Raw genomic sequence first — 23,155 nt, forward strand, 5'->3', positions numbered from 1 at the left:
GCACACAAATGCCATTTTTTGAAAAGTTCATTTCCCTTGCACCCCACCTAGCTACACCAGGTATATATGCATGCAAATATTTACATGCAAACACAGGCCCAAAATGGGAGAAAACCCTTAATAAATCAGGTTTTAAACTCATAAACAATTGTCTCTGATGCCAAAGAGACAAATGAAATCCAAGTCATTTTGACTTCTGCTTAGATTTTGGTTGATCTGTAGCAATCAGCTTGCATTTAACCAAAGTCATTTTGGGACATAGTGAAATGTGAGGTAATGTAGCCTGGCTGAATATCAACTGAATAATATTTCTCATTTATAATTATACACAGATAGAGGAGGTGCCTTGACGTTTTCCTGATCTGTCGGTTCGTGATCTATACTCTGAATGTATTGTGATGATGATTTGAAATATATTACACTCATTGTTAATATAGCTATCAGTCTGATGAAGGGATCCAATATTCAGCAATGCAGTTAACTACAGGAGCCGGCTAAGAGAATAATTGTACAGTGTGGCTGTGTCCTTCTACTGTAAGCACAGCATGGGAGGGAGATCAGAGACTAAGGAACTAAAATCCATTTCTATTTAAACGAAATACACAGCTCATCTCCTTAGAAAGTGTTTGCAAGGAGCAGCTCGCATTTGTACTGGTTTTAAATTGTCAGACAATTCAGTCTTAGCATTAGGTCAAGGCAAGATGCACTGTGCATGGAAAATGCTTGGCCCGCATCGATACCACAAGGATTTTGCCATGGACATATAATTGTAGAGTGGACCACAACTATTGGATTGTGACCTTTGCTGTCATTTCATTTTCATGCCCTTGCTTGGTTATCAGGATCCTTCTACGGCTCTTTGTTGAGCTGAACAGTGTTGACACTTTTCCTGTATGCAATGCATAATACATTTTCTGTCAATTTCAGTGTTTCCTTAATATCTGTGCAATTATTGGTGGCATTACAGGTGCACAATCATAATTTGCTTATCCAATTTTTTTTTGTAGATCCAATAAAAGCTCCTGCAGCTAAAGCCATCACTGCGAAAGCAGCATCAGGTAATCTATAGCAGTTTTAATATATTCTATTTTGCACACTGAATGTAGCAATAACAGAAGTAGATGTTCATTGCATGAGATCTCCATCTACTGGCAGATGCAAGAATTCTATTATCTGCTCCATTTCAATGTCTTATAATTCTCTTTATTTTTAGATGAATATAGATTCCCAGATTTGATTATTTTCTGCATCTGCTTATTTTTGTTAGCTACCTAATGCCAGCATACAAGAATATAAACACATAGAAATATTACATTATATAAAATGGTAGGTACTGAGACAGCAAAGACAAACAAAAATATGAAGAAAGGAATAGCACAAGTCCCTGCAATATGCCAACCTGCAAACTGCAAGCATATATCACAGAAAATCTATGGTTTCCCACATAAGAAAAAAAATTAAACATAAGGGGATCCCACTTATGCTGTTCCTTATATGTAGAATACTATATATTATGGATCAGATACCAAGAGAAGAATCAACTGTAAAAGACATAAGATTGCCACAAAATGCACCTGTCTCTCACTGTACTGGGACTTGACTACCATAACTGTGAAAGACCAAGCGTTCAGCCTAGAATACTCCTTCAATGCAACCTGTCACTTACCAACCATATCTCTCAGTTGGCATCTTCCTTATTTTACTACCTGTGACAACTCTGAAAAATAAGGAACTACTTTTCAGAGTTGGACTTCACCCAGCTACTCTATGCCTTAGTACTCTCTTGCATGGATTACTGCAATGCGCAATTCAATGGTCTCATGGCGAAGAACATACGACGCAGCAATCAGGCTTCTAAAAAACCTACGTGCCAATGACCCTATCTCCTAGGCTCTAGTGTTGGCTCACTGGCTGCCCTTAGCCAAATGTTGTGTCTTCAAGGGCCTGATGCTAGCATTCAAATCCTTACACAACATGGTGCCGGGCTACGTGATGGCTAAGCTTCCTCCGTATGTTCCAAACAGATCCTTCCACTCCCAGAATGAAATAAGCCTCAAAACGCCCCCCTGGTCGTGCTCTTCAACTGTAAACCGCCAAACAATGTTCGTACACCCACTTCATACTGAGCCGCTGGAATCGACTGCCCCTGCAGATCAGATCCTTTTAAGGACTCCTCAACTTTAGGAGGCAATAGTCCTGTTCAATTAGGAAGATGATTCCTCAGGGTGGCAGCTTTTTAAGTCAGCTACCATGCCTTTTGCTATTATAGATGTGTTCATGGAATTGAAGCTGGAACCACAACAACCGTCGATCTCTCAGTGCATGGTTATGAGCGGTACAAATGCTCAAACTACCTTTTGTCCTGCAAACCCAGACATCACCTTCTAATTACTGAGCAATGGAAAGTTCTGGAAAGCTCTCTAAGGGTAGCCAAGACTATTGTTGGACTGCTGTTGACATTCTGGAGGGTCTAAAAGCAAATTTCCTCAGACTGCTGGGCACTAGATCTTATTCGGGAGGGTCACAAGATTGAGTTTTATCGCCCTCTCCCAGATCTGTTTGTGGATTCTCCAGCCAGATGGCCAGACAAGGAGACCAGTGCCTGAACAACAGTGCTAGATATTCACATCATAGAACAATCACCGATGAAGAATCAGACTCTGGTAGATACTCCATATACCTCATAGTGCCCAAAACAGCACCAAAGACTGTAGACCGATTCTGGACCATACGTCTGTAAATGTGGCCCTCATAATGCCATGCTTCCACATGGAGACAACCTAGTCAGTATTTGTGATGGTGGCATCTCGGAAATTTCTAGCCTCCCTAGATCTGATGGAAGCATACCTTCATATTCCCATTTTCCCGGCCCACAGGAAATATTTGAGATTCCATGACCTGCAAAGGCATTTCCAGTTTGTGGCCCTACCCTTCAGGTTGTCAACGGCTCCATGCATCTTCACCAAGGTGATGGTGATGGTTGCAGCTCACCTCCACAGGATGGGATTACAGGTATACCCATACTTGGACAATTGGCTGATCAGAGCTCCATCAAAGTCAGAGGGTGAGCTAGCTGTGCGGCAAGTGGTATGTCTCCTACAGGATTTGGGCTGTATTGTCAACTTCAAAAAGAGTCATCTAGAATTGACCCAAAACCTGAAGTATTTGGAAGTCTGCTTCGACATGATGAATGGACACATCTTTCTTCTTGAGCCATGCAAACAAAAGCTCAGAAATAGAGAGTGACGCAGGGACAAAATGCATCCCTGTCCCCTCACTGTCCTCACATTTTCATTCCAATCCTCTCACTATCCCCGCAGTGAAGTGCCTTTTTCATCTTCATCCTTGCAGTTTTCAGCCCCATCCCCGCAGTCTTAATTATCTTCCCCGCATCTCCCAGCTCAAAGCAAAAACATGATTTTATGCAATTTTATGAGTCTAAGGCATTGCAAATAAACATTTTAAGTCTATATAGTAGATGTAAATTTCAAAACATATTACAATCACTAGTTTAAAAGTTAAAATCTGTTGTGTATCTCTCCCTCCCTCTTATATACCCCTATGTTCAACATATTTCTCTCTCTCCCTCTCCCTTCCTTGCACCCTTGGTCCAATGTTTTCCCCCAAGCCCCAAGCCCCAATGTCTTCCCCCATTCCCAGCATTCTTGCCCTTTCTCTGCCATGTCCAGCATCTCTGCCTCTCTCCCACTAACTACCATCTCTCTTCCCCTCTTATGTGTCCTGGATCAAAAATCTCTCCCTTCCACCATAATTTGTAACATCTCTCCATCTCTTGCCCCTCTCCTTGCAATCTCTCTCCCTCCCTTCTATCCCATATATAACATTTTCCCTTTCTTGTCCCTCTCCACTCCGTTGCAGTATCTCTCCCTTCCTCCCCTCCACCTTATGTCCTAAAATCCTTCTTCTCTTGTCTTCTTAACCTGTGTGCAACATCTTTCCTTCCTATCCCTCCCCAGCACACTTACAGCTAACTCTCTTTCTTGCTGGTGTTGTGGAAACAAGATGGGCTCCTGCACCTCCCTCTCTTCACTCTCCACTGGCTTCAACGGATCAGAGTCAGCGGGAGCGATCACCACAAGCTGCTTGCCAGTAACCCAGAAGACTCTTCTCTGGTGTATTCTGCCCCCAGCAGAAACAGGAAGTTGTAACAGTAGAAGAGGAGAGGCTTCCAGTTTACTGGCAGGCAGCCTTAAGAGATCACTGTTGCTGACTCTGACCCGTTGAAGCTGGAGAGTGAAGAGAGGGAGTTGCAGGGACTGCAGAAGCCCAGCTTGTTTCTCTGCCACTGGTGTGGAAAAGTTCTCCGTGGCTGGGCGGGCGGAGAGGCCAGGCCTGCCCATTGCTACATCCCTGCCCCCTTCCTACGCTATGCCATTCATCCCTCTCTCCCTGCTCTGCCTGCCATCTGTTCCTCTATCTCTCCCCTCCCATGACATCTGTCCCTCCCTCCCGTCTAACCCCCACTCCGTGGTGCAACCCTCGACACAACCCCCACCATGGCCTACTTTATCATCCCTGGTGGTCTTGTGGCTTCTTCAGAGGCAGGAAGGAGCCCATCTCTTTCCTGCCCCTGCCGGTCCAAAGATTTTCAAAATGGCTGCTGAGACTTCATGGGGCAGCCTTGTGAGACATCACGAAGTAAAAGAGGAGGAGCTGAAAGATGTGAATGACATCCTTCTCTAGCAGTTTGTGACCAGATATTTACCTAGAGTACAGACTCTTATGTGTATAAACAGAAAGAAGATATACAGATAAGAACCTAATCTTCCATTCAGCTGCTAGCATGAGTTTTACCAGGCATTAGTGGTTTGCACAAATCTATGCTAACCTCTAATGCACTTTAAAACAGATTGCACAGCAAAAATCTGTGTTAGCTGCTTAATGTAACTTAGTGGATATGACTTAGGGGTGAAGCAGCGATGCGGCTGTTAATGAAAGCTAGCTTTAACTGTCATGACTGTTGATAGCACAACTGCACTTTGAGCCACTTGAAAAGGAGGCTTTGACTGTGCCAGCACTACTGGTAGTCCTTTTGCACATTTGAAGTGTCAGGTACTACACACCTCGCACCCTCCCTCCCAAAAACATATTTCCCCATCTCAATCAACTCCCCTCCATATCCAATCTCCCCCTTCAATATCATCTCCAGATCTGATCCCTGATTTGACCCCCACTTCAAAATAACCCCTTCCCCATCCAATCTCCCTTCAATGAAAGACCCCTTCCCTTAACGAGAAGTTAGAGAAAAGCCTCACCCCTTTCTCACATCTTTTCTCCTAAGGACCAGTCAGTCCTCCACGCACACAGAATCCTCTAAGAACCTATCCCTGATGAGCTAATGGGATGTGGCATAAAAATAGAAAAACATATGAGTTGCCATACTAGGACAGACCAAAGTCCATCAAGCCCAGTATCCTGTTTCCAATAGAGGCTAATCCAGATCATAAGTACCTGGCAAGATCCTACAAAGTAAAATAGATTTCATGCTGCATATCCAAGAAATAAGCAGTGCATTTACCCAAGTTCATCTTAATAATGGTTTATGGACATTTAATTTAAGAAATTATCTATACCTTTTTTAAACACTGCTAAGCTAACTGCTTTCACCACATTCTCTGGCAACAAATTTTCATGGTTTGTTTTAAATTTACTTATTAATAGCTTCATTGCATACCCCCTAGTCCTAGTATTTTTGGAAAAAGTAACAAGTCATTCATGTCTACATGTATTTTATAGACCTCTGTCATATCTCCCCTAAGCTGTCTTTTCTCTAAGCTGAAGATCTCCAGCCACTTTAGCTTTTCCTCAAAGAGAAGTCAACCTATTCCCTTTTGTTGCCTTTTTCTGTATCTTTTCTAATTCCACTATATATTTTTTTGAGATGTGGTAATTAGAATTGCACACAATATTCAAAGTGCAGAATCAGTCCCCCTCTATACCTGCCCCATTAGTCTGGCAACAATATCCAAGCTCCATGATGGTACTACTGCTAGGGATGGTACTACTGCTAAGGATTTTTCTTTGTTATATATGGAAGGCTAACCCCTAGCAGAAGTACCACAAGACTATCACTGGAGGTCATGGCAGGTATGGATGGGGACTGCTTTTGCCCCATCCCACTAGCTTACCATTTTTGCACAGAACATATGAAAAGTACAAAAATACCCTTTAGTAAACATGCCCCTAAGTTTGTACTTGAGATAATGGAGTATATAGGGCTGGAACCGTAATCCTTCAGGAGGCCATTTGCAGCTCCACTCTATTCACAATGGCCATTATCTCAATAAGTCAGGCAACTCCAAGACGTTGTTGTTCTGAATCATTTATTATGAGACATTTCCTTGAGCAAACCAATACACTTTGGCAGAGGCAGGTAATATGCAAAGACCACAATATGGCAAATGAGTTATGTATAATCTACCCGATATTCAGCAGTATTTAGCTGGCCAGGAATGGCTTCTGGCCAGCTAAATACCATTAAGCCAGCTAACAATTGATATTCAGCAGGAGATAACTGGTTATCTACCACTGAATATCCTAGTCAGTGGATTGGCCAGTGACCACCTATGTCACATGACATAACTAGTCACCACTAATATTCATTGGCTGATCAGCTAAGGCTAACAGCCAGATAGATCCGCCTTAAAAGGGGCAGGCCGTCTACATCTTTAATGGTTGATTTTAACCAGGGAATTCAAAGCTGGTGGCTGGATATGACCCCAGCATTTAATATCTAGGTTCACTGCTGCGGTCTGAATATAGGCTCCGGTGACTCTGAAGCTTGATACTCCTAATGCTCATATTAAACTGTTAGAAAATCTCAAAGATATCAATGTTCATTATGAGTTAAATTAATTAAATAAATAATAAATGTTATAAAAGAAATGTATGTTAGCAGTGATCTTTGACACAGAGATGACTTCTGAGTAGTTAAGCCCTTATTTGCATTATGTATTTAGCATCGACTTACACTACCATAAATAGATTTTAAAAATATACAGTAAGTTTAACTCCAATAACAAGGATTGTTGTTTAAGCAAGACATACAAGTGAGTCCATATTTGCAGGGTGAGGCAAAAATAGTAACCCCATTAAAAGCCAACCAAATTTAGATTTGGGTTTTGGTTACAGTGCTGAAACTGGCCAAAATCTTTTTTCTGCCTGGTTTCAGTTTTGGCAGAAAGGCTATTATGACCAGAGTTTCAACTTCAGTTGAAAATGACCATGTGTTTTCTGCTGAAGCTGAACATTTGTGCTTTATCCTGCTTGTCTCCCTCCCTCTCTACCCCCTCACCTCTGAACAGGAGTTGCCTTTCTCCCCTGCCCACCTGTAGTTGCCCCCTTCAGACCTATCTTAAAATCTCTGGTGGTCTAGGGATGTAGTTACTCCTGCCCATACTGGCTCTGCTCTCAAAATGGATGGAAATTACAGCCGTTTTCAACACTGCTAACCTAGAATGAAAAGGTGCTTCTTCATCCAAACCCCATTTGTTAGCACTAACAGAATGGTTTCTTTTTCCAAATAGATTCTTTCTGCTTTTCCGCTGCAGTATCTGCTGTTATAGAAGTATCTTGAAAGATTTCTACTCAGCATTGTCATCACTTTAAGTGGACACAATTCTCTTCCTGGTGTCCATTACTTTCTTTAGAACCTCTCACCTGCCCACTTCCATCAATGTTAAACTACTTTCTATATCTCTATATCTAAAAAAAACCCAATCTCGGTTAGCATTCATCTTAGTGTTATCAGTGCATTTTACTTACTTTCGACAAGAAACCTTTATCTGTTCATCCCTTGATAAATCATTTTATGAAGATCCTATCCCACACAAAACCATCTATCAAACTTCTGCCTGCTGCTTGGGATCTCAATGTGGTTCTTTCTGTTCTAATGAAGCTTCCCTTTGAGCCTCTTATATCTTGTTCTTTCAAACTTCTAACTTGGAAGGTTGCCCTCCTTATCAGTCACCATGTAAGTGAACTTCAAGTACTTATTTCAGATCCTCCTTACACAAGATTTTATCATGTTAGGATAGTCCTCAGAACATATCCCAAATTCCTCCCTAAAGTGATCTCAAAGTTTCACCTTAGCAAACCCATAGTTTTGTCTGTTTTCTTTTCAAAGCCATATTCCCATCCTGGAGAAGCAGCTCTTCACATCTTGGACTGCAAGTGTGCTCTAGCATACTACCTGGACCTAACTAAACCCCACAGAAAGCTCTCTCAACTCTTTGTGGCTTTTGACCTTAATAGACTTGGCATAGTTGTTTCCAAGAGAACCATCTCTACTTGGCCAGTGGATTGTATCTCCTTCACGTATACTCAGTCTAGGCTGACACTGCAAAGCTGTGTAACAGCCCATACCGTATGGGCTATGGCTCCCTCGGTAGCTCATTTCTGCTCTGCTTTTACTGACAAGTGGTTATCTGGTCTTCAATACATATGTTTACCTCTTATTACTGTTTAGAACACAAATCTAGAAGAGACAGTCAGTTTGGGAAAGCAGTACTGCAGAATCTGTTTTCTACCAAAAGCCAACTTTTCCTATGGCCCTCTTGTATTTCGCCATGCTCCTCTATATTCAAGTTCAGTCTCTTCCAGAGATATGATCCTAGCAATTTGGGAGTCCCACCTATAAGAACCTATTTATCCTCAGAGAAAGCATAGATGCTTTCCTATAGCAGGTGTTCTCCAAGGACAGCAAACATATATTCTCACAACCCACCCACCACCCCTAGTTGGCTTCTTAGATTTTTGCTGAACTAAGAACATAAGAACATAAGAATAGCCTTACTGGGTCAGACCAATGGTCAATTAAGCCCATCAAGCCCGTTCTCAAGATGGCCAATCCATGTCACTAGTACCTGGACAAAACCCATGGAGTAGCAACATTCCATGTTAACGATCCAGGGTAATCAGTGGCTTCCCCCTTATTTTTCTCAATAACAGACTATGGGCTTTTCCTCCAGGAAATTGTCCAAACCTTTCTTAAAACCAGCTATGCTATCCACTTTTACCATAACCTCTGGCAATGCGTTCCAGAGCTTAACCTATTCTCTGAGTGAAAAAAATTTCCTCCTATTGGGTTTTAAAAGTATTTAATCGAGAGTCCCCTAGTCTTTGTAATTTTTGACAGAGTGAAAAATTGATCTACTTGTACCCGTTCTACTCCACTCAGGGTTTTTGTAGACTTCAATCATATCTCCCCTCAGCTATTTCTTTTCCAAGCTGAAGAGCCATACGAGAGGAGTTCCATCCCTTTTATCATCTTGGTCACTCTTCTTTGAACCTTTTCTAGGGCCGCTATATCTTTCTTGAGATAAGGAGATCAGAACTGAATCCCTTTTTAAATAATTCCTAGCATCCTGTTTGCTTTTTTGGCCGCCACCACACATTAGGTGGAAGGTTTCATCATATTGTCTATGATGATAACCATATCCTAAGAAAATCCTTTTATACAGAAAGGGTGGTAGATGTGCAGAATAGAGTCCCAGTATAAGTCCCAGTAGAGGTGGTGGAGACAAAGACTTTGTCTGATTCCAAGAAAGCATGAGATAGGAATATGGGATCTCATAGGGAGCAGAGGAGATAGGGGATGCTGTGAATGGGCAGACTGGATGGGCCATTTGATCTTTATTTGCCATCATGTTTCTATGTTCTATGAACTGACCTGAAATTATTTTCCATGCACATCCATTTTACCCATTTGTAGACATCTCTCCCCTTCAGTATACATACATTATTTATAATCTTGCTACTGCTGTTTTTTTTTAATCAGATTAAACTAAATAGTAAAACACATAGTACCAGTTCTTCACTTATTGCTGAACTCCAGATTTCTCATGAGAAACATTAGAAAAAAATCCACTCTTACCCCCAAAGTGATAAAAGGTTTCGCATGAATAGAATTTTCACATTTTTTTTCAGTGAATGTGGGGGAGAGTCCAGTGGCGTAGTAAGGGGGCAGACCGCCCTGGGCGCCATCTTGGTGGGGACACCAGCACCTCTCCACCCCTACCCCTACAAGTTTGTTCAAACCCTCCCTTTCCCGCCCTCAGTATCTATTTAAAATATTTGCCAGCGCAAGCAACTACTTCTAGCCTGCTTCTTGCACTGGCCTGGCTACCTATGGAATCACTTCCGGGTCTCAGGACCAGAAGGAAAGCCGGCGCAAGCAGCAGGCTGGAGAAGAGTTCGTGCTGGTGAAGATTTTATGAGGTACGGGGGTGGGAAGGGCACCAGTATGGTGCAGAAGGAGTGGGGGTAGAGAGGAGGACTTTCCATCGCTATGCTTAGTATCCAAATGCAAACCATGTTTAAAAAATAAAGGACAAGAATTACAGGGAAGAAGCATTTAATGTGTATATAAACCGAACACTGTGAGGAGCACTTGCACTGCAAAGAAACTGAATGCCTTGAACTTAACAAAACCATTGAAATGAAACCCAATCAGACAAAGATTCCTCACTATTACTTGTCTGTTCAATGCCTGATCATTCTTTTAACAGGATTTATACTTTTGACCAGATATATTTTGTATGGACAGATTTTATGTAATTTAAGCAAGTTATAAACTTCTGTACTACTACTTATAATCCTATATAATAAAACCCTAAGCGCGCATGCCCACTTAGGGTTTCGTGTTCCCTGCTGATGTGTTTTTTGATCCGTGGCCGGATTCTATTTTAGAACGCGGCGGCAGGGAACACTCTGGCCACTCCCCTCCTCCTGCCCTCACTCACCAACCGCTGGAGAAGTGCAGGCAAGATCTCTCCCTGCATGTGTCCTGGCCGCCCTGATTGCCCTCCGTGGATGTATTAGGTGGCGGCGGAGGCGGCTCTCGGTCCTTCCTGCCAGGCATTGCCGGAGGAGCGTCTCTAATCTTCCCACAGCGGACATTGCACCTTAGAGCCCGTGGCTGGAAGCCTTCATCAGCCCGCTGAACACAGGTACGGTGCGCGGCCCCCTTTGCTTCTCGCCTCGCTGTGAGGAGGGGGGAAGCCACGGGCCTTTAAATGCTCTTCTGTTTCTCAGCCTGTGAGGTCACTGATCCAAGTAGTCATATGGTTCCTTGAATCTGGACCACCTAGATTTGTACATCCCTGAGCCTAGCGAAGGGATGGTTAAAAGACACAATGGAAGGTTTCAAGTACCGGATAGGTTACACCATTCACTGGAAAGGATGACTGAGGCATTGCATGAAGACAGAGAGGAGCTTTGGTAGCAAAGAAATACTAGTGATGGTCTTTTCTTTGGTGCTATACTATGGGGGGGGGGGGTTTCAAAGCAGCGTTAGAGCTAAAAATATTAATTGATATCATATCATGCTCTCCAAACACACATGAGTTGCTGTGCTCAGAACCAGTGGAATACAAGAAACCTAGATGATATAAATTAGGGTGACATTGTAAGTTTTTGATAGTGTAATTGCCGGTTGTCTTATTTGTTTAAATCCTATATAATAAAATCCTAAGCGTGCATGCACACTTAGGGTTTTGTGTTTTCTGATCCGTGGCCGGATTTTATTTTAGAACGTGGCGGCAGGGAACACTCTGGCCACTCCCCTCCTCCTGCCCTCACTCACCAACCGCTGGAGAAGCGCAGGCAAGCTCTCTCCCTGCATGCGTCCTGGCCGCCCCGATTGCCCTCCATTGCTGTATTCGGCGGCCCTGCCGGCGGCTGCCAGGAGGAGGGCTTCGAGCCACTGAAGACTCTCCCCAAAGCGTGGAAGAGGGTCGGTGCTGCTTCCGTGAGGATCGCGGCCGGCTGTACCAAACTTCGCAGGCTGCATAGCACCTCAGTAGAACGTTTCCTCTGACATACTCGATCGCGTCAGAGGTAACGTGCTACCGAGGTGCAGAGCGGCCTGCGAGGTTCGGAAAAGATGGCCGCGATGCTCACAAAGCTACATGCTGGACCGGGGGAGCAAGTAAGGGGTGATGTTGACAGTGAAAATTAAAAAAAAAATGTGTAAATGAAAAACAAGAAATTAAAGGAACTATCTTTTTAGAGACTTCAGTATCGGGGAACTGTGCTAGGATAAAAAGCTTTATAACAGTATCCCCAGGGCAGAGCAATTTGTGATAGCTATTGAAACTCAAATGGTTTTGCCCGATACATCATTTGTCTCTATAAGTGATAGAAAACGTGCTTCAAATGAAATTAAAGGCTGAGATATTTAATAAATAAGAAAATAAGTGACAGTTTATAAGTTATTCATTTCCATCTTTTGAAAAATCCTCAAGTTCAAAAATATAATAAAGGAAAAGTGCTAATAAAGTGTAACCAAAAATATCATGAAAGTTCAAAAAAAATCCAACTTATCTGAATTCAAGGAAGCTGGATCTGTCCATCACTGGCTAAGGTAAGTCCCTAATGTACCCGACAGAGCTCTGTTTCACTGTCTTCTTCAGGAGCCGAACTTCCTCCGATCAAAATCTTTCAAAAAACGTTTTGCACTCCAAGGTGGATCAATCTATTCCAAATGAAACGTGTGAGATAAGTACTCAAAGAAATTTTATTATCTCTACAGGCCGTGCATTGAAGAGTATTAAATGGTGACTGAACAAGGAAAGTTCTCAGAGCCTATTTGAGAAGGTACATAGGTACCTATTAGGGATGGACAGCCAGAAATGTTTTGTTTTGCATCTCTATTTGATGCTCACAGGTGCAATGATAAGAGCTACAGTCTCAGCACTCTGAGGTTGTGAATTCAAATCCCATGCTGCTCCTTGTGACCCTGGGCAAATCACTTAATCCCCCATTACCCCAGGTACATTAGATAGCCTGTTAGCCCACTGAGACAGATAGAGCAAAATTCTTGAATACCTGAATATAAAAAAACCCCCACTTAGGTCATAAGTGGTACATAAACACTTAAATAAATAATTATTCATCTTCATTTTGTCAGTTGCCAATAATAGCTCTCTTTGAGAACAATGTGCAGTAAATGGAAGAAAGGTCTGTTCTTTTTCCAATAGGACATGCATGTATGCACAGGTTTATGCCTGCATGGTGTTTCCATCTATCAGGTTAGATTACACCCTCTTTCAGAAATAGTGTGCCTTCTTCCTATATGCCCTCTCATTGTACAACTTATACACCCAATTTGACAAATAAATGGCACTCAAAGCTCACCCATAGAGGGTAGCCTAAGGGATCTGACCATCTTAGGCCAGGCCCTGTGGATCCCAGAATGCACTGGGAGAGAGGCCTAAGATTCTGGTTGGCCTAGGTGTCTAAGACCTCTCCTATGGAAGAGGCCTTAGGCACCTGGGCCAATCAAGGCCTTAGAACCCTCTCCGGTGCATCCCAGGTTACACCGGGAAGGGGAAGGCCTGCCATTCTCAGGAGGTGGGCCTGCCAGCCGGAGGTAGTAAGCATTCCTCCAACCTACAAGAAAAAGTTATGGGTGATCCATGAGGGCTTGGGGGAGTGGGGTGGGGACAAGTTTTCAGCAGGGGTTCCAGCAGGAGGGAGTGGACATCCCTCCTGCCATTTGATCTTCGGGGTGGGGGTGGGGGGAGTCCGGCAGGAGGTTCAGCATCTTTTCTGTCATTGATCTTTAGGGGGTCCCAGCAGGAGGGACTGGGCATCCCTCTTGCGATTGATCTTCAGGGGGTTTTCTGGTAGAAGAGACTAGGCATCCTTCCTGCCAGTGATCTTCAGGGGATGGCGGCAGGAGGAGGAACGCAGAGAGAGGGGTGACATGATAGAGACGTTTAAATACGTTACTGGCCGCATTGAGGTGGAAGAAGATATCTTCTTCCTTACAGGCCCTACGGCGATAAGGGGGCATTCGCTGAAAATCAGGGGAGGGAGATTCCATGGTGACACTAGGAAGTACTTCTTCACCGAAAGAGTGGTCGACCGTTGGAATAATCTTCCACTTCAGGTAGTTGAGGCCAGTAACGTGACTGATTTTAAGATCAAATGGGATCAACATGTGGGCTCACTTCAAAGAGGAACTTAGAGGGGAGGGTTATTTGAGTGGGCAGACTTGTTGGGCCGTAGGCCCTTTTCTGCCGTCATATTCTATGTTTCTATGTTTCCTCTTGCTGCGGTCATTTTTTTTTGTGGGTGTGTGTGTGGGGGAGGGCCTTCAGGGATTCTAGCAGGAGGGACTGTGCATTCCTCCTACCGGCCTACATTTCAGGTGCCTAACGCAGTCCTAGGAAGATGCCTAGGGCTGCTGAAGCTCACCTAAGGCTGCATCCGAGCGAAGCCATGCCCATGCATAGCCTTGGGTGAGCTTAAGTGGCTCTACGTTTCTCGCAAAAACTCCTACAATGTAGGCTGCCTGCCTCGGGTGTTGTTTTTTTTTTTTTAACGTGCGTCCTAATTGGCTGGTTAGACAGTGGTAGGATGCCTACCACTGCCTACAATTGGGATGCCTTTTATAGAATTTGCCCCTAGAAGTACAGTTTGCATTGGATGAGGATATGGTGTTCTTTGAGTCAAAGCAGCTATTGATTGTCAATGGAGTGTATTGTCTCAAAGAGAAGAGTCTTAAGTTTCTTTCAAAGACTGAGATAACAGGGTTCTATTTTGATGGTTATCAGGAGGCTATTCCAGGTCTTTGTGCCGATATAGGTGATAATTGTGTTAAATATGCGCTTGTACTTAATTTCTTTTCGCAAATGATAGAACCCAAAGGCCTCGATTCTATACAGGTCACCTAAATCATCGGCAGTGACTAGTGCGGCGCTATGCACATAAAAGATCCTATAAAAGTTAGGCATAGAATCACGCTTAGTGCTGCCTAAGTGGCGTTAGACATCGCTAGGAGTCCTAACTTTAGGCGTACCACCTTTATGCCAGAGTTTTCTTGGCCTAAATGCATGTGCCTAAGTTAGGTACACAACGGCGCTTATTTCAAAAACAGGTGCCTGACTCAAAAACATTTTAGGTACTTTTAGGTAGGTGCTTTGGTCTAGGTGCCTACATTGTGTTTTCAAGTTAGGCACCTAACTTTCAATTAAGTCCAATTAACAGCAATTATGAGTGCCAATTATTAGTGCTGGTTAAGCCTATCAACCAATTAACTTAGGTGCCTCATCAGCTCGGTATATCGATTAGGAACCTAACTTTAGGCGTACTTTATAGAATTTGCCCCCAAATGCTTAATTTCCTATGTTGCTGCGAATGGCAGGCCATTCTTAGTGCCTATGTTACTTTCATTAAATCAGCTTGAGTTTGTTTGTAGAAATGCTAATCGGCATCCCGTTATAAAACAAATTACCACCAGATTGTATAAAATCTGTACTCAACTTGTCTTTAATTGTGGAAAAATGGAGAGCCATCATAATGTTTGTGTGATTCTAATTGAACTATTAGTGTTTCTTCTGAAAAGCTCATATGTCAGATGATTTCAACTGTAACATTCCTGTTCATTACTGAATTGTTAAAACTAAAGATAAATGTAAGGCTATCTTCTCAATTTTCACACAGCTAAAACCGAGAAGCTAGAACACAGAAGTTTATCCAAGGATCTGCCAAGTACGTTGATTGAAAGCATTTGCCTATGAGTTGTGCATCCTACAAGCTTTTAGAAAGTAGGTTTCATAGGGTCTAAGGCTAAAGATGCTGTGGAGGTAGTGTTTAAAGAACCTCTCAGGGTAGAGAAAAGGTGGGATTAGAGAGGATCCCAGTCATCATGCAATGGTGGCATTGAAGGCCTTTGCCTAGAGCAGTGGTTCTCAACCCTGTCCTGGGAGACTCCCCTCTGCCCCCCACCAGTTAGATTTTCAGGCTATTTCTAATGAATATGTATGAGAAAGATTTGCATACAATGGAGGAGACAGGCATGCAAATATGTCTCATGCATATTCATTTCTCAACATATAAAAAAGCTATTCATAAAAACCATTAAACATTTTATTAAATAATCACACAATAACATTACATCTTTGAAATTGTCAAGAAATAATCAAAATAATCACACATCATGCATCATGCATATAGAACCTTCCCTGTCTCAACAGTTCTTATTAAAGTTCCTGAGAGGACATTGTTTTTTTATAGCAACTTAGCTGGTTGAAGATCCTGGTTTAAGTGTCTTATCTCTGTAGCTGCCAGTAAATGAAATATTTTTAATCGCAAGAAAAAAAAGGGGGCACCTTTACCAGTCATAGCTCCTGAAGACGCTTGTTAGCGAAACACAGACCTGTGTCGGACTAGACTGATCGTGGTGTTTAGCGGTCTAGAAGAATCACAGTATACAACTAGACATATGGAGGATGGAATGAATTGTATGATGATGATCCCTCGCTGCTCCTTGTGACTTTGGGCAAGTCACTTAATCCCCTTATTGCCCCAGGTACACTAGATAGAGTTTGAGCCCACCGGGACAGATAGGGAAATATGATAAATTACCTGAATGTAAACCACTTAGGATATAAGTGGTATATAAACGATAAAATAAATAAATAAATGATGAATATCTAAATGGAATGGTGCTTTGAGATAAAAGACTGACAAAAAATATATGATTCACCTGGACATTTCAGGAACTTTAATAAGAACTGTTGAGACAGTATGTATGATGTGTGATTATTTATTGACAATTTCAAAGATGTGTTATTGTGTGACGCCTATAAGAATATAATGGGCATCTTTAGCGTTGTTTGCACTAATTGTTAGCATATGCTAATGTGATTAGCACATGCTAACACAGTAGCACCATTTGATGAATTCCCCCCTTAGACCCGAATTCTATAAATGGTGCCTAAAGTTAGGCACTTACATAGATAAGCGCCTAACTTAATTAGTAAATTGGCTTCAATAAAGAGCTTCAACAAGCTCATAATTGAAAAAAATAAAATTTAATTGGGAGATGGCGCTTATCTTTTTAGGTACAATTCTACAAAAAATAGGCATCTATCACATGGTGCCTAACACCAAAATAGGCACATTTAGGGGTGAAGAAAGACTTAAGTGCCACTAGGCTTGGTTCTCTAAAGCAGTGGTTCCCAACCATGTCCTGGAGGACCACCAGGCCAATCGGGTTTTCAGGATAGCCCTAATGAATATGCATGGAGCAGATTTGCATGCCTCTCACTTCCATTATATGCAAATCTCTCTCATGCATATTCATTAGGGCTAGCCTGAAAACCCAATTGGCCTGGTAGTCCTCCAGGACAGGGTTGGGAACCACTGCTCTAAAGGACTTAGATGCCTATAATTTAGGACTTTAAAACTCTGGCCTACATTACAGGTGCCTACATTTTAAGTTAGGTGTGATTCTATAATGGGTACCTAAGTGTGATTGACATGTAATTGGCACCTAACTTTAGGCGCTTATCATTTTAAGGCGCCATTTTTTGAATCCAACCCTTTGTGTATGGTTTAATTTGATTAATTGCATATAATCTAAAAGATTTCCCGAGTTAATAGCATAGTTAAACGTCAACTTGTTATGATGGATGCATTCAGATAAAGACCATTGCTATTTGCTTGTTGACCATTCTCCTTTAAATTGCTTATTTGTGAATGTAAGAACTTGTATGGTTAATTTTTTTATTCTATTGATATCACAACTTTGTAGAACCTAAACACAGCAAAGAAGTCATCTTTGAGGCCTCAGTCCACAAAGGTAATCATCTTGAAATAACACTTTCCAAATGCATGAAACTGCTTCTTTTAAGATCTGGGTTTGTCTCTAGCACAGGCTCCCACTGTAGCTTTTTTGTGATCCTGGGCAAGTCACTTAACCCTCTATTGCCCCAGGTACAAAATTTGAAAGCGCACTAGGGTCAGAGAAATTACCTGTATGTAATATGTGAACTACTTTGGTTGTGCTACAAAAAAGGTAGGGTATCCAAGAATATAATAAGAATCATAAAGAACTAATTGATAAAAAGAATGAATAAAGGATTTTACTATGTACACTTTGAGAATAATTCTATAACAGGGCATCTAGGATATGAGGCTTAACTGGATATAACAGGGTGGAGTTGTTCCAGAGGGCGTCTACTATAATGGTCAGTGGACTTCACATAAAGAGTATGAGGACAGACTTAAAGATCTCAATATGGAAGAAAGGCAGTATAGGGGAGATATGATGGAGATGTTTAAATACCTCTGTGGCATAAATGCACAGAGGTAGGATTAGAGTGGATCCCAGTCATCTTGCAATGGTGGCATTGAAGGCCTTTGTCTTGAGCAGTGGTTCTCAACCCTGCTCTGGGAGACCTCCCACCAGTCAGGTTTTCAGAATATCTCTAATGAATATGCATCAAAACATACAATATTTGGGGTTCAGATGTATATAATATAGCCCCTGTGAAGACAATACTTCTTAATTTATGAAGAAGCTATTAGCATAACAAAAAAAGTTTTGAATAATTTGATCTATGAAAAATGCTCAGGCAGTAAGCCTATTTCAATTAAGAGTAAGCTCTGGAATGAGGGGGCACAGGATGAAGGTGAAAAGGAATAGACTCAGAGGTAACCTGAGGAAATACTTCTCCCTCCTGATAGAAGTGGTGGAGATGAAAACTGTGTCTAAATTCAAGAAAGCTTGTGACAAGTACCGTATTTTCACACATATAATGCGCGCGTTATACGTGGTTTTTACAAACCGCGCATAACCTTGCGCGTTATACGCGTGAGCGCGTTGTACAAAATTTTTTTTACATAGTTCCCTCCCCCCCGACGTCCGATTCACCCCCCTGCAGGACCGCTCGCACCCCCACCCCAAAGGACCGCTCGCACGCACCCGTACCCACACCCCGAAGGACCGCTCGCACGCACTCCCACCCGCACCCGCACTCCCACCCTGAAGGACCGCTCGCACCCCCACAGCCTCCCGACCCCCCCCCATCATGTAGAAGCTCCTACTGGTGTCCTGCTGCTTCCTCTTGGCGGTCCCGGCCCTTCTTTGAGCCCTGCGCCTGCGCTGCTTCCTCTTCCGGCGGTCCCGCCCTTTCTCTGACGTCAAGCCTTCTTGCCCCACCGACTCCCGGACTCCCCGACACGATTGGGGCAAGAGAGAGCTCAAGCCCTCTTGCCCCAGCCAACCGCGGCACCCCCGACACGATCGGGGCAAGAGGGAGCTCAAGCCCTCTTGCCCCCCCCCGACTCCCCAACACGATCGGGGCAAAAGGGAGCCCAAGCCCTCTTGCCCCGCCGACTCCCCAACTCCCCGACAATATCGGGCCAGGAGGGAGCCCAAGTCCTCCTGGCCCTGGCGACCCCCCCCCGCTAGTTGTTCAGGCCAGGAGGGAGCCCAAACTCTCCTGGCCACGGCGACCCCCTACCCCCACCCCGCACTACATTACGGGCAGGAGGGATCCCAGGCCCTCCTACCCTCGACACAAACCCCCCTGCCCCCAACGACCGCCCCCCCAAGAACCTCCGACCGCCCCCCCAGCCGACCCGCGAGCCCCCTGGCCGACCCCCATGACACCCCCACCCCCTTTCCCCGTACCTTTGTGTAGTTGGCCGGACAGACGGGAGCCAAACCCGCCTGTCCGGCAGGCAGCCAACGACGGAATGAGGCTGGATTGGCCCATCCGTCCCAAAGCTCCGCCTACTGGTGGTGCCTAAGGCGCCTGGGCCAATCAGAATAGGCCCGGGAGCCTTAGGTCCCTCCTGGGGGCGGGGCCTTGGGCACATGGTCGGGTTGGGCCCATGTGCCTCAGGCCCCGCCCCCAGGAGGGACCTAAGGCTCCCGGGCCTATTCTGATTGGCCCAGGCGCCTTAGGCACCACCAGTAGGCAGAGCTTTGGGACGGATGGGCCAATCTGGCCTCATTCCGTCGTTGGCTGCCTGCCGGACAGGCGGGTTTGGCTCCCGTCTGTCCGACCAACTACACAAAGGTACGGGGAAGGGGGGTGGGGGTGTCATGGGGGTCGGCCAGGGGGTCGCGGGTCAGCTGGGGGGGCGGTCGGAGGTTCTTGGGGCGGTCGTTGGGGTGAGGGGGGTTTACGTCGAGGGCAGGAGGGCCTGGGATCCCTCCTGCCCGTAATGTAGTGCGGGGTGGGGGTAGGGGGTCGCTGTGGCCAGGAGGGTTTGTGCTCCCTCCTGGCCCGAACAACTAGCAGGGGGGGGTCGCCAGAGCCAGGAGGACTTGGGTTCCCTCCTGGCCCGATATTGTCGGGGAGTTGGGGAGTCGGGGGGGCAAGAGGGTTTGAGCTCCCTCTTGCCCCGAACGTGTCGGGGGTGCCGCGGTTGGCTGGGGCAAGAGGGCTTGAGCTCCCTGTTGCCCCGATCGTGTCAGGGAGTCGGCGGGGCAAGAGGGCTTGACGTCAGAGAAAGGGCGGGACCACCAAGAGGAAGCAGCAGGACACCGGTAGGAGCTTCTACATGATGGGGGGGGTCGGGAGGCTGTGGGGGTGCGAGCGGTCCTTCAGGGTGGGGGTGCGGGTGTGTGCGAGCGGTCCTCCGGGGGGGTGAATCGGACGTCGGGGGGGGGCATCAGGCTTTCAGGGTGGGGACAGGACTTCAAGGAGGAGAGGAGAGTCTGGGCGGGCGAAAGGAGAGTCAGGGTGGCCAGAGGAGAGTCGGGGCGGGCGAAAGGAGACTCGGGCGGTGACGGGAGAGTCGGGGCGGCATGCGCGGTATATGGGTGTGCACGGTATATAAAAATTTCTGTACATAAATTTGTGTTTTTTGCGCGCTATTCCCGTGTGCGCGTTTTACACAGGTGCGCGTTATCTACGTGAAAATACGGTACATTTGATCTCTAAGAGAGAAAAAGGGATAGTAGATGGCATGAATGGACATTGAATAGGCCATATGGTCTTCATCTTGAGAGGAGGAGGGAGATGGAAAGAAGGAAAAGCATGGGAATTCTGAAGGATCCCTGTAAGTCCTGACATTATTAAACCAGGTGAAGTGGTATAAGGAAAAACCATAAGCTCACAGAAACTGTTCTCTCTACAAAAACCTTTCTCTCCCCCTGCAACTAGTATCTTATCTCTGCAGCTGATGGAAACAGTAGATTAGCTGTGAAAAGATATTTCACATCATTGACTAAAGAGCATGCAAAGATGGGGAAATGCGCTGTTTTTAAGTTCAATTAGCTACTGTAGCAGTAAAACTAGAGAAAAATCAACAGGTCCTGAGGCTGTGGGTATGCTGTGGTTTTACACCAAGGCCCGCCCAGCCAGATACCATGAAGAGATAAACAGACCATGGTCAGAAGACAGAATTCTCAGAAGATAGAATTCACAAGAAATATCATCTAATAGCAAGTGTCGGAGATATTTGCAGTTGGGAGGGGGTCTTGTGCTCGGAAATGCTAATATGGTTCGGAAACAGACATTTTGGGGAATAGGTTAGGTCTTACGGGAAACAGAGTGAATATATAACATGACGCAGGTGAACCAGCCAATAAATGAATGTAGTTAGGCAGTAATACATAGGAAAATAGCCAATAAGGAGGTATCATGTGATCTAGGCCAACGTGGTGTTGGCCACTAAGAAATGTATAAAAACCAGGCCTTTAGAAGGGAGAGGTCAGAACAGACATCAGAGGATCTCTAGGCCTGGAGATCACCTTCTGTTACGCTATATGCTGAATGATTTATTCCTGTAAGCTGTTACTGATTGACAAAATAAATATATACTTATTGAAACCAGTATATAGCGTTCGAGGTCTCATTACCGAGGTAGGCCTGGACAGCTGCCTACATCAATCTGCCTTCATTTTTCTACATTTTTATGTCTATTTCAAGCCTATTTTGTCTATTTTTCCTTACAGAATGCTAGCACAAGTGGCCAAAAATGTGCCATATAGCTGGTATAAGTGCCCATGTCTAGATGTTAGCCATAGATTACTTTTTGTCATGTTATTTTAAAGGAGAACAAGAAACAAAATCTGGTATTCAAAGAAAAAGGTACAACCCTTAATGGTGCTATCATTAGACACAGAAAAAGAATTGGACAGGATTAAGTGGAACTAATTATTTTCTGGATATGCAAATCTGGATTCCTGAAGCAATTCATCACCTACATACAAAATACATATGTAAGCCTATCACATGTGTATTTGTAAATAATGTTATTAAGTTCTTTCTTCCTTAAAAGGAGTACCTGCCAAGACTGCACTCTCTCCCTATTTGTTTAATTTAGCTCTCAAGTTGCTTCTATGTGAAATGTTGTGTCTCTCATGAGGGAAAAAATTTTGTTTTTCGAACCCAAACAATTACTTGAGTTTGTAACAGCTAGAGAAGGGGGAGGGGTGATTATTGGCACAATGTCTCCAACCACAGTTTAACGAACCAGCTGCCTGGGTATATAATCAATGTCTCCCATTCCATCTAAGTATCTTATATTATTTACTTTCCAAAATTCCACTTGATAGTTTCCTTGTTCTTGGATCAGGTTATTGTGGACTAAATAATCACGTATGTTATTTCCTGTATTTGTTTAATTTGATAAGATGTTAATTCTTGAATTCTTATGCAAGTTGTTCACTTGTTTATTATACTAAAATTTTGAGTATAGATAAAGTTACAAAGGAAAAAAAACTTGCTTCTATGTTCAATCAGGTGAAAGGAAAGTATACTGTATAGGGGATCTGAGTTGGAGAAAAAAAGTTAAACTGCTGGCCTATGTGGATGATCTCATTTTGTATATTGCCAACATGAGGATCATGTTTCACACTTTATTTACTCCAGTTAATACATTTTCAAAATTTTTTGAGTATATAACAAATTGGAAGTAGTACCCTTAAATGTACACTGTAATAAGGATACGATGGACTCTTGAGCATAGAGATGGGTCTTAGGGCTCCTTTTATTAAGGTGCGCTAGCATTTTTAGCGCACGCAGGAAATTACCGCACGCTACGTGGAAAAACTAATGCCAGCTCAATGCTGGCGTTAAGGTCTAGCGCGCATGGCAATGTAGCGTGCGCTATTCCGCGTATTATAACCCTAACGCAGCTTAGTAAAAGGAGCCCTTAGTGCTATGGCCAGGTCTGAGGACCAGGATATTGAACTGTTACCAGTCATCCCATATACTTTGGTCTAGTCTAGTTTTGTTATATCTTTTCTGACATTGGGAAACCAGAGTTGCATACAGTAATTAAGGTGCATTAAGGTGCATAACATTTTCCATTTTACTCTCCATCCCTTTCTTATATTTGCTTTTTGACAATTGTTACACATTGAAAAAGAACACACACT

The 23,155-nt window shown here is 43.9% G+C and overlaps 1 protein-coding gene across 46 annotated transcripts in view; it reads left to right on the forward strand.

Moving 5' to 3' along the window:
- Positions 1-23,155, forward strand: part of TRDN (triadin) — a 597,259-nt gene that overhangs the window by 355,524 nt on the left and 218,580 nt on the right. For 45 of the 46 annotated variants that reach the window (XM_033935829.1, XM_033935830.1, XM_033935836.1 and 42 more), the window contains 3 exons: positions 1,008-1,058; positions 15,472-15,519; positions 17,567-17,614. In XM_033935829.1, coding sequence (XP_033791720.1) covers positions 1,008-1,058; positions 15,472-15,519; positions 17,567-17,614 — 147 coding nt within the window. The remainder of the gene's footprint in view (positions 1-1,007; positions 1,059-15,471; positions 15,520-17,566; positions 17,615-23,155) is intronic. The other variant, XM_033935817.1, reaches the window with a different exon arrangement.

The sequence above is a fragment of the Geotrypetes seraphini genome, chromosome 3 (assembly GCF_902459505.1).
Source record: "Geotrypetes seraphini chromosome 3, aGeoSer1.1, whole genome shotgun sequence".
Classification (NCBI taxonomy): Eukaryota; Metazoa; Chordata; class Amphibia; order Gymnophiona; family Dermophiidae; genus Geotrypetes; species Geotrypetes seraphini.